The sequence below is a fragment of the Artibeus jamaicensis genome, unplaced genomic scaffold (assembly GCF_021234435.1).
Source record: "Artibeus jamaicensis isolate MK-2021 breed Jamaican fruit bat unplaced genomic scaffold, CSHL_Jam_final contig_426, whole genome shotgun sequence".
NCBI classification, from domain to species: Eukaryota; Metazoa; Chordata; class Mammalia; order Chiroptera; family Phyllostomidae; genus Artibeus; species Artibeus jamaicensis.
In genome coordinates this window covers 3,491,251-3,503,960 of record NW_026521826.1, presented here as the reverse complement: position 1 = coordinate 3,503,960, position 12,710 = coordinate 3,491,251, and the positions used below count along the sequence as shown (strand labels likewise).

The 12,710-nt window shown below is 38.2% G+C and overlaps 1 protein-coding gene and 1 pseudogene across 6 annotated transcripts in view; both read left to right on the top strand.

Annotated features, from left to right (window-relative positions):
* Window positions 1-12,710, top strand: part of MINDY3 (MINDY lysine 48 deubiquitinase 3) — a 103,726-nt gene that overhangs the window by 38,792 nt on the left and 52,224 nt on the right. For all 6 annotated transcript variants that reach the window (XM_037155173.2, XM_053665824.1, XM_053665825.1 and 3 more), the window contains exons 9-10: window positions 3,438-3,508; window positions 8,120-8,200. In XM_037155173.2, coding sequence (XP_037011068.1) covers window positions 3,438-3,508; window positions 8,120-8,200 — 152 coding nt within the window. The remainder of the gene's footprint in view (window positions 1-3,437; window positions 3,509-8,119; window positions 8,201-12,710) is intronic.
* LOC119056678 (voltage-dependent anion-selective channel protein 2-like) lies at window positions 4,958-6,907 on the top strand (annotated as a pseudogene).

Genomic DNA, 12,710 nt, shown 5'->3' with positions numbered 1-12,710 from the left:
TTATTCATTTATCTTTAGAGGGGAAGGGAAGGAGAGGGGGAGAGAAATATTAATGTTTGGTTGCCTCTCGTGTGTCCCCTGCTGGGAACTGGCCTGCAACCGAGACATGTGCCCTGACTGGGAATCAAACCGCGATACTCTGGGTCACAGGCCCGCGCTCAATCCCCTGAGCTACACAAGCCAGGGCTAACATTCTTATAAATATACTTTTTTTAGACATTTGTTTAAAATTCCAAGGAAAAAGATGATGTAGTAGCTAGTCGTAACACTAGGTGGTGGTAACTGACTTCAGAAATTAAAGTGTGAAAATATTTCTAATGTGTGCTCTTTTTTGAGCTCAAAAACACTTAGTGCTGCTTACATTTCAGAAGGCATGGGGGAAAAATGTACAGGTCCATACAGTACCATTTTTGTGCATTTGGGCTGCTCACCCCACTGTCTTTTTTCTTTGAATGCTCTTTACACTCTTAAAAATTAGTGAATGTCCTAAAGAGCTTTTGCTAATGTGGGTCATAACCAAGTAATGATCAATGTTTTTCTTGTTAGAAACTAAAACTGAGACATTTAAGCCCTGGCCTGGTGGTCCAGTTGGTTAGAGTGTCTTCCCGATAGGCCAAGGTTGCGGGTTCCATCTCTGATTGGAGCACATACAAGAGGCAACCAATCAATGCATAAAAAGTGGAACAATAAATCAATATTTCTCTCTCTCAAAAAGTCAATTTAAAAAAACAAATATAAAAAGATTTATTAATTCATTTTAAAATAACAATAATATACAATGCTGGTTAATATAAATTTTTTATCAAATAATAACTATTTTTCAAAACAACAAAAAAAATTGGGTTAGCCAAAAAGTCTTTGTTTTTTTTTTTCTTTTTGGTAAAAGACATTTTTCATTTTCATCAATAGCTTTATTGTTTGGATATTTTTAGTATGTCGGCTATTGCCTGTGTGGTTTAAAATTAATTGCTCTCAATGTTTTGACTTGTTTACTATTCACTTCAGCTGGTCTACCTGACTATAGAACATCATCCAGTGAGCACATTCTTTAGCACGAAACTTTGCAAACCACTTTTGACACATCGATCAGTCACAGCACCTTCTCCGTGCACTGCACAAATCTTTTTTTTTATTTCAGTTGTGTTTTAACCTTTTTTGAAATAATAAAGTATAACATACCAAAAACAATGTGTATTTTCTTCTACCTTCACTATTAAAATGGCTACATTAAAAATTCACCAATTTTAATAAGTTTGTGAAAAATGCATCCTGATATGACAACCGTTACAACAATCTAATAAAATTGCTTGAATGAAGTTAAAGACAGCTAAGCACTACGGAAGCCATCTTATGGAAAAAGCAAAAGAACTTTTTGGCCGACTTTATAATAAGAGTTACTTTGTTTTAAATTTTTAAAATCCCTTTAATGTCTAGGTTACTAGTAGACAGATTCTCATACTTATTTATAGATTCAATTTGTTGGACGATAGCATATTATTTAGTCTCTGGAAAGTTTCACTCCACACTCTTATGGAAGTATGAGTAAAAAGGCAACTAAACTAATGGCTTTTTATGAAAATCATTTTAATTTTGTCTATTTTCTCAAAAGGTCTTGTGGATCCCTAGAAATCCAAAACTACTATGTGAGAACCACTGCTGTATCCTCTGTGCCTCTAAGAAGCTAAGGAAGGCAGACAAAATATATGCATATGTGCCTTATATTAATTTTGAATTTACAGATCCTAAACGTTAAACTGTCAGTGTTTGGCTTATACCATCTGGATGTTGTACTTACAGATACATAGTAAAATATTTACAATAAAAATGAATGAATTGATGTTATTACATTAATTAACAAGAAAAACATAATTTCCTAATAGGGAAAGAAAGGACAAAAGATGACCAGATGGTTGAGGGATGCAAAGTTATATACATTATGCTTACATTAGATGTATTTTTTAACCAGAAAAAAATTTCTTACTAGAAATACATATGGACCCAATTTTATAGCTGCGGCCTATGATATAGACTTTGATATTGTCACACTGACAACTCTGCTGTGAAGTAATCTCTTATCTCTTCATTCTCTGTGCTTTGTTCTTTCTGAACCACATCCGGGACGTCCGCACTCAGCTCTGTGCTGATGCTTCCCCGCACTGTGTGTCCGACCCTGGCCTCCCTTCCCCGTGTTGCTGAGCCTCACTTCCGGTTGTGTGTCTGTCTCTAGGCAGATGTCCTGAAGGCCCCTCGGTCTCAGTCTGTGTAAAACCAGCCTCAGGTTCTCCCTTCACGTCACTCCAGGACCTGCTCCTCCTCCATTCTTTCCTATAGTTAATCAGCATTGATCAGATTCCTAGGCCAGAAACCTTTAAGGAAGCTTTGACAATTCCTTCACCCCTTAAATACGTTGATTTTTCATATCTCTTTTCTGTTTCCTCTGCCTTGAATTTTCTTCTTATCCTATTTTTGACCTGGAAAATTCCTACATATACTTAAAGATTCATCTCAAGTGTTACCACTTCTGTAACAGCAGACAATCTTATATATTGTGAGTGAGTGCGAGTGTGTAAACAGAGAGAGCACACATTTTCCGTCTGTCTTCCATGTTAAACTAACAGCCTCTGTAGGGCGGGTGCTGTGTTCTGTTCATCTGTATTTCCCGTCCTAAGCACACTGCCTCGGTTTGTTTACAGGACAGAGGGGTGGTATTGGCCGTCCACGTCACAAGTGTTGTGCAAGTTCACTGCCAGCCAGTGATACATTTTACAGATTACGGTTAGCATGTCCATGTGTTTTCCTAAGTCAAAGTCAGTTCAATTAGTCATTTCACATGGGTATGATAAAGTATCTTTCCTTGTTTATTTTTGGCAAAAATTCCTTAGTTTCAAGCCAAAAATACCTCCAATAAAAAAGTTAACACTAAATGTAAACTTTCATAAATACATTTTTTAAAAATACTCACCCAAGGGTACGTTTGATTTTATAAAGAGAAAGGGAGAGAGAGAGAGAAGGACAGAGAAACATCGATGTGAGGGAGAAACATTGATTGGTTGCCTTCTGTACACACCCTGACTGGGGCTCAAACCCACAACCTGTGTATGTGCCCGCCAGAGAATCGAACCTACAGCCTTCTGGTTTATGGCACAATGCTCCCACCAACTGAGCCCCCCAGCCAGGGCCCATAGGGATATTTAATGTGCATCTGAGGCATCACAAACCTGACCCATTGGTATTTTACAGTGAGTGGTCCTATAATGATGACTTGATGTAAACGCTTGACACTAAATATGTGCTAGGTTTTAAGTATAGTTTTGACCAAAAGTAAAAGTTTTGGAGTAGAATATATATATTGTACAATGAGTATCCACGCATATATATTTACATATAAGTACTTTTCAGGTTTATGTATGCTAATACAGTGCCGACTTTTTTTGCAGAACTTCTTGGTATACATGAACAAGCAGCTGTAGGATTCTTAACATTAATGGAAGCTTTAAGATACTGTAAGGTAAGTTGGTTTTTAAGGTACTTTGAATGGTTTTTATTCACATGTTCATTTTTGTGGGTAGTATTTTTCTTCTATGACAACATACTTTAGCTTACCGCTGTTCTTATAGACCCTTCAGATTCCTCCTGGGCTCCCTTCCTAACTCGACACGCTTATTAAAGGTAGAGTTAAGCTGGCTGATCAGGCTGCGTTTCCCGTGTTTGAGGTTTGTTCTTTTTGAGGGCTGGGCGGAAGAACCCAGTGACACATAATTTATGCAAATAGAGACATCTGTTGTTGAATATAAATATGCTTTTGGTAAAGTGAGGGGAAGGAGCGTACTGTTTCTCCTCACCAGCTGACGGTGCGCTTCACTGGAACAACTGGCAGTGCTCCATCCGGCAGAGAGAGAGGAGCTGCCGGGTGCCTGAAATTCGGGCTCGTCGGTTCCACCTGAGAAATGATGTCACACCACAAAGGGAAGTCCAAGCATTTGACAGCAGGAAACTCTGCAACACACGTGCCGAGTTCAGAAGCTCTCATTCATGGACATATATTTCATTACTTTTCCTATGTAATTCAAAATAACTATTGGGTATTCCAAATAATTTTAAATGAGGTTTAAGTCATTAATGTTTTGCACTTGACATGTCATCATTTTGGAGGAGGAAAGACCTACTTTTCTTTTCCATTTATTGATAGAGTGGTGGTTCCATGGCGGTGGTTCAGGTGGTGGGGGTTAGTCTTAGAGACAGTGACAGTGTTGTCCCTGTTCTCTCTCCCTCCATTCTTCCTTACTTCCACTTCAGTCCTCCCTCCCTCCCTCTTTTCCACCAGACAACATTCCTCTTTCATGACAACACTTGGACAGGGTGATGTGTTAGGAAAATCAAACAGGTTTCATCCTGCCCTTGTTTGTTGGTAGTGATCATAATGTTAAACAGTAGCAACTCTTCCTTTTAGTGACTTGAATTACACAGGCTAAAACTATTCTGAGTCAGCCTGACACCGTAGAATCAAGCTGCATTCTCTTCACCAAACACACATACATGTGCATACACATAAACATTTATATATTCAAAAAATTGTGTGTACACAGAAAAGGTGGTAACTATATAAAGGTGATGATATGGTAATTAGCTTGTTTGTAGTGATCTTTACATAATGTATACATATATCAAAACATTAAGTTCTATACCTTAAATATATACAGCTTCTATATGTCAGTGATATTTTAATAAAGCTATTTTTTAAGAAGTATGTGTGAGGGTATGCACATATCTGTGTGTTGCAGGAGGTGAGGGTGTGGCCATGTTTACTATGACATTTTCACCACGTGGCCTGTAGGCCCTTGGTGATCTGGGTCCTGCTGTCCTTCCAGAGCAGCAGTGCTCTCTCTGTTGCTGCACTCCAGCCAGGCTGGTCTCCTGTGGCTTCTTAAATACGCCACACCCTTTCTTGCCTGATAGGCCTTCCTTCTTGCTAGCATTTCTGCCTGGAATAGTCCATTCTCCCCTTCAGGTCCTCCTTCACATGGTGCCTCAAAGACCCTTTCCTTGACCATGCCCTCAGTGACTGTTTTCAACCTCGTTTCACAGGAATAACTACTCTGTAATTATCTCTTTTGTCTACTTATTTTATTTTTATAGTCTTGAATTTGTTTTTCTATTGTCATCCCTAATGGAATATAGACCCTTGGAAGGCAAGCAGGACATTGTTTCTGGGTACACGGCAGGTGCTCAATAAATACTTGTTGCATGAATGAGTAGAAAATTTCACCATAATCATAAGCTTCTCTAAATGTGTGCTTTTGCTTTTCTCTAACTGTGAGGTACAACAGAGGAGTGTGTTTCCCCCAGGAGCTTAGTAGAAAGTCACAGCTGCTGTGTGTTCTGCTAACATGTTGCTCTAGATTCTAGTAGCAACTCTATTATTGGATAAGATCAGAGGATTCCTTTAGTAGCAGACACAACACACTGACACTTGGCTAAAGCAAGGCAGAACAGCTAGTTACTGATGGCTCCCAACCAGAGAGGGCCTCCTGGCAGGGCCACCTACGGTTACCCCTGGGACCAGGCTACCAGCAAGCTGCAACCGTAGGGGGCACCTTAGGTATGAGAGTAGGGTTTTGAGTCATCTAGGTGTCATGGGCTCAGGATGGTTTGGCTAATATGAATAGTTTCTGTGAACTCTGGGGCTTAAGGGCTGGCTCTCCCGCATCCTGTGGTACCAGCTCCAGGGCCATGAGGGCAGTGCCTAGTGGCCTGGAGTGGGAGAGACCTGTAAGGAAGGGGGTCGGGGTGCAGACTTCCATGGCAGTCTTTTTTAAGGGTACCGACCGGCCTCTGGCCAGGGCCTCAAAACGGAGTCAGGACAGCATTAAAAAAAAACAAAACTTTGGTCCTTCACTTCGCTCTCTAGTCACGGCAGCCACCACAGCCCAACCTCGAGCATGCTAAACACAAGCAATGGCCCCCCTCTGGACACCACTAAATCACCTTTTTCCACATATATTCAAAAAATTTTGTGGACAATTGCATGGCAACCTGTGGACTGAGCTGTGCTTGGCCAATGTGTATCCCTCCATCATATGCTGACCTTGGCAAAGCTGCCAGAGATATTTTCAACAAAGGACTTGGTTTTGGCTTGGTGAAACTGGGTGTGAAAAAGTCATGTAGTGGCATGGAATTCTCAACATCTGGTTCATCTAATACAGACATTGGTATAGTTCTACTGGGACCTTGGAGACCAAATGTAAATGGTGTGAGTATGGTCTGACTTTCACAGAGAAATGGAACACTGATAACACTCTGGGAACAGAAATCACAGTTGAAGACCAGATTTGTCAAGGTTTAAAACTGACACCTGATGCCACTTTTTTACCAAACACAGGAAAGGAAAGTGGTAAAATCAAGTCTTCTTACAAGAGGGAATGTATAAACTTTGGTTGCAATGTTGACTTAGATTTTGCTGGACCCACAATCCATGGTTCAGCTGTCTTTGGTTACGAGGGCTGGCTTCCTGGATACCAGATGACCTCTGACAGTGCCAAATCAAAGCTGACAAGGAATAATTTTGCAGTGGGCTACAGGGCTGGGGACTTTCAGCTAATGTCAATGATGGGACAGAATTTGGAGACTCAATTTATCAGAAATATGTGAAAATCTTGACACTTCAGTAAACCTTGCTGGGACATCAGGTACCAACTTCACTTGCTTTGGCATTGCTGCTAAATATCAGTTGGATCCCACTGCTTCCTTTTCTGCAGAAGTCAACAACTCTAGTTTAATTGGAGTGGGCTGCACTCAGACTCTGAGGCCTGGTGGGAAGCTCACACTATAGCTGGGAAGAGCATTAATGCTAGAGGCCACAGACTTGGGCTTGCCCTGGAGTTGGAGGCTTAATCCAGCTGAAAGAAACCTCTGGGAATGGATATCAGATTTGGCTTCCATATATATTTCCAGTGTGACCAGTGGGCTTTTTCCCCCTCCAAGAAAGTGATCAAAACAAACAAGAGCTGTGTTTTAAATATTTAGACAGTTACTTGTTAGCTTGTTTCTAGTTGAATTGCTTGTCTGTCTAGTTACCAGTGCTGCTGTTGTGTAGCCTCCTATACATTATTTAAATGTATTTAACTGTTCAATGAGCTGCCCACCAGTAGTGAAATAGACCTTTGTGAAAACTAAAAAAATAAAATAAAAACAAACTTTATTATACTGTGCTGTTCATATGTATGTATTGTAGGTATCATTATCAAAATCTAATGTGTGTTTACTTAGCACCAGGTGTTTAGAAGAATGGCATTAAGGAAATACTTGTGTTTGTATTAGTTTTGTGAATCTGAACATTTCCCTATGGGTAGCGTAGCAAATTGCCCTTTAGAAGTGAAATGAACATTTTCATATCATTTTGACCATATGAGGGTGGGCAAAAGTAGGCTTATGAAGAATGCTGTGCTAAAGTGTGCTTGAGTATATAGCAAGTAGACTACAAGGAATGTTTAAGAATGAAGGCCGGCAATTTCAGCACTTGTGAGATTGTACCTGAGTGCACTCTGCCATTGGGGCTTCTTTTGAGTTAATAAAGTTGTTGTAATACTCATAACCTGCATGTCTTCTTCCATGCAAACAACTGTAAGCCTCCTTTTGCCCACCCATGTGTGTGTGTGTATTAATACAAATAAAATATTTCTGTCCTGCCCTTCCCCCCCTTCTCTCTCTCTCTGAACATATGCACACACACGTGTGAACAAGGAAGGCAATCGGTGCTTTTGACCTTTTAAAGAATAGTTAATATAACTTATACCATAAAATTTACTATTTAAAGTATATAATCCAGTAGTTTTTATATATTTATCAGTTAATAGGTATTTCCACTTTTTGGCTGTTATGAATAACACTACTGTGAACATGTGTGTATAAGTTTTTGTGAACATGTTTTCATTTTATATTCAGCATTTAACCTTTATGGGTAAGTCATTCTGGCACAAACAATCTTGTTTCATTTAAATATTAATTTAAATGAAATGAATTAAATATTAATTTAAGTTAGTTACATTTCAAATATTCATGGGAAAATATCTAAAAGACAGTATAAATTTTTCATTGATTTATTTTGCTATATTTGTTCTAGGTTGGATCTTACTTGAAATCTCCAAAATTCCCTATTTGGATTGTTGGCAGTGAAACTCACCTCACCGTATTTTTTGCCAAGGTATGCTTACAGTAGGATTTTTTGAATATCTGACATCAGCAAACAAGTCATATAAGGCCATATTTAGTTCAGATCTTTGTGCAAATGTCAGTGTATTCCCACCAACAAGTGGATTGTTCCAAAATCTAAAATACTAATACTGAAGAACATACTGTTGTATCATCCTAATTTTGGAATCATTTTAGTAAAATTTCTGAAGATTTAATTATAACTTCTTTACCTTTTCTGACTTTAGTGCTTTGGCTTCTTTTTAAGAAATCACTTGTGTTATGATAAAAATAATTGAATTTAAAAGTTTGAGATTATCTTTTTATAGAGAAGATTAAAATCTCGCTTCTGTGATGTGAAATAATTTCAGTTACAACGTCTCCTAGGAAAATATTTTAAAGTCTGTTAATAGTGTAATGGTATTAAAGTCAGTTTCTCTTTTAAGATGGAATACTTCCTACAGTTTTAATGTATACATGGTTACAATATTGAAATAAATTCAATGCACTTGAACATGTTTCTTTTAAAATTCTGATAACAAAACCTTTTCTGAACCCTAGCCTTTAACAGTGATATTTTTTCTTCTACAGTTGAGTGCTCAGAGCTTTGGAGTCAGTCAGACAGCCTTTGTTTGAATCCCAGCCTTGCTACCTCTTAACATTGCTCAGCCTCTTTCTAATGTATTTAAAGTGGGGATTAACAATAGTACCTAGCTCTTAGAACTATCATCAGGTTTAAATATAGAATATTTAGCAGTACTATATATTACAAGTTAAATGCCCAGTAAATCTGAGCTGTCATTATCATCACCGTCATCATTTTCATTATTCTACAGGCATTTTATTAAATGTCTCTTGTATTCTTAGATAGAGTCTCTACATGTCGGCCTGAAGGGGGAAAATATATAATTGTGTTTTTGAGGTTTCATAATTCCAGTGCACTTTTGATTCCTCCATGTGGTTTTTAGCTTGTACTTATTCATGTAAGTTTATTTATGCCTGGTAAGAACTATGAATAGTATAAATTGTAGCAAAGACTGAATTGACTGCTAAATTTTGTGGCTCTATTTTTTTATTTATTTAAAAGGGAGGGAGAAAGAGGGAGAGAAACATCAATGTGTAGTTGCCTCTTGCACGCCCCTGACCAGAAACCTGGCCTGCAACCCAGGCATGTGCCCCGACTGGGAATCGAACCAGTGACCCTTTGGTTCACAGGCGGGTGCTCAATCCACTGAGCCACACCAGCCAGGGCTAAGAATGTTTCCTTGATGAATAGGTGTCTAAAATGAGCACTGAGGAATCAGACTTAACTGTGGGAAGAGGGAAAAAAGAACTTTTCCTACATGGGAAGTATCAATAGGTGGAGCAAAGAAGCAGCGGCAAAAGGAAGAACTATGGTGTGAACAAGATCAGTTTGGGCACGCAGCATTCTGGGGCCAGGTGTAAGAGGAGGCTGCAAAAGTAGGCAGGCCATGTGACTCTGCTTTAAGGGTAATGGCAGCCCCTAGACTTCTCAAACCTGCTGGTGGGAGTTGTTTTGGGGAGATGGGAAGGAAGGAAAAGGGTTTAAATTTACATCTTGAAAAGATCACTCTGGCTAATTATGGAAAACAGACATATTGAAGGATAACCTGGGGAGTGAATAAACAAGACTTCTTTAGTGTTCCGGGTAAGCAAAGAATATAGTTTGGTCCAGGGTAATGAAGGTAGAGATAGTGAGAAGCACATAAATGTGAGAGATTTATTCCTGAGTTAAGCTGACGGGAGTTAGTGATGGGTTGGACTGGATAGATAAAGAGATAGAGAGGTCTCATGACATGGTTTTTTTTTTTTACTGAGTAGATCTTCAAGCCTTAGGAAGAACTCAGTAGCTTTGTTGTTGTAGAATGTACCCAGGATTTATTTTTCTTTGGGTAAACTGACCAGGTAAAGAGAAAAGACTGAGATACTACAGTTTCGGAACAGTTCAGCCAAATGTTCCCCATGGTGAGGTTTATAAGTCCTGCCTACAGAGATGGTGCTTTTTTTTTTAGTCTTTCAACTAGTAGCAGACCACCAAGGATCGCCAGACATTTGAGGAATGCTTACATGAAGATAGAGTCAGAATAAATAGGGGGAAAAGGAACTCAAAAGAGTGGAGACAGTATAGGACAGTGTAGGGATCAAAAGAAAACTTAAAACAAAAAAACCTAAGAAAATTTACCAAAGGATCAGAAGACAAGTTACAGAAATCCCTTTCTTAGATTGTTGCAATAGTTTTCTGAGCACCATGCTGTTGCCCTTTGTGGGTCTGTAGTATCTTCTCATTTCAGCAAGTGGAATGACCCTGAAACTTCACGTCATTTTTCTGCTCAAAACCTTGTATTAGTTCCCCTTTCACTAAAAGTAAAAGCCCAAGTCCTTGGAATAACCTTCTAGGGCCTCCCTCACCTCGTCTGATTCCCTTTCCTCTCTACTCTCATTTCCTACTACTTCCCTTCCTGTATTTCTTGGCCACACCAGCCTTCCCTCTGCCTCAAAAATGAGGCAGTGTCCCCTTTGCTTAAAATGGTCTTCCCTCAGATGTCTGTATAAAAGATTCCTTCCTTTGGGTCACTATTCTAATGTCATCTCCTTAGTGAGGACTTCCCTGGCCATCTTTTCTAAAATTGTAATCACTTTCCCTTACCGCTTATCATTAACATTCTCTGTCTCTCTGTCTCTAAGTATATATATTTTTAAATTGAGGTGAAATTCACAGAACAGAATTGAATATTTTCAATGTTCAGTTTAGCAGCATATACTGTTTTCACAGTGTTGTGCACCCACCGCCTGTATCTAATTCCAAAACATTTTCATCATCCTAAAATCCTAAAATAAAACCCTATGTCCATTATGCAGCTACTCCCTACTTCCTCTCTGGAGCCCCAGCAACCACCAATTTGCTTTTACTTGTACTGGACATTTTACCTGTACTGGACATTTTATATAACTGGAATCATAAAGTATATGAGTATAATGTTTTGGAGGCTCATCCTTATTTTAGCATGTGTGGTACTTCATTCCTTTTATGGCTGAATGGGACTCCATTATATGCATATAACACAGTTTAATTATCCATTTATCAGTTAGTGGACATTTGGTTTATTTTCATATTTTCACTGTTGCGATAGTGTTGTTGTGAACATTCCTACACAAGTGCTTGCTTGAGTTTCTATTTGCAGTTATTTTGGGTATATACCTAGAACTGGAATTGCTGGGTCATGTGACAATTCTGGTTTTAACTGTTTCGGGAACCGCCAAACTGTTTCCATGGCTGTACCATTTTACCTTCCCACCAGCAACATATAAGGATTCCACATTTTCCACATCTTTGCCAGCACTTTATTTTATTATTATTATTATTATTACTATTATTATTATTACCACCATTATTATCTAGTATATATTAAGTGGTCGTTGTGGCTTTGATGTGTATTTCCCTGTGAATAATAGTGCTGGCCACCTTTTATGTGCTTTTGGCCATTTCTATATCTTCTTAGAACTATCTGTTCAGGTTCTCTGTGTTTTTGAATTGGGTTATTTGTCTTTTGGTTATTGAAATGTATGGATTTTTAATGTATTCTGGATACTATGCACATACTGAATATTTTGCTCACTTGTTTTATAGATTACTGTGTCTCTCACTAGGTAAGCTCAGTGAGAGCAGGCTTTTTGTCTGTCTGTTTCTCATGGTTTCCCAACACCTGGTGCAGTGCCAGGCAGTGTTGGGGCTCAGTAACTTTTTGTTGAACAAATTAATTGCAGAAAACACTGAAGATGTATCTCACCAAAAATTGTATTATAACCATATTGGTACTTGATAAAGGAGGAGAAAGGGGTTTAATAGTGCTAAGTTGTCTTACATTATAAGAATTCAGTAGATCTGTAAGCTTATAAATCAAGAAGTAGCAGTTAATGCCTGTTATATTCCTATATGGAAGCAAAAACAGAAGAACCAGCTTTTGCTTTTCAATCTGATCAGCTTAAACTCACATACATACAAATTCTTTCTTCAGATTAATGAATAAAAACAAGTTTGATGAGTATTTATAAATAAGCATTATCATACTATATAACCCATCATATTTAAGATTTATACATAGTTTGATGATGAATAAAAAATTGTTTCCATTTACTGAAATAACTTCTTCCTATCTGTTTTGGTTTTTCCTTTTGAGATGAATAGTTAACTTTTAAGACTCTAAATAACTATACCATATTTTTTGGACTATAAGACACACTTTTTTTTAAAACCACATTTTTTGCTTCAAAAATTTAGCACACCTAAAACCTAGGTGTGCTGGGGTCCACACCATAAGACATGCCTAGGTTTTAGAGGAGGAAAATAGGAAAATATTTTCGAAGCAAAAAATGTGGTAAAAAAAAAGTGCATCTTATAGTCTGAAAGTACAGTAATTTTTTTAAAAAAGGAGTTAAATTCATGATTTTACATTTTGAGTGCCGAACTCTTTACTTCATTAAATTGTCACTTCTCATTGGAG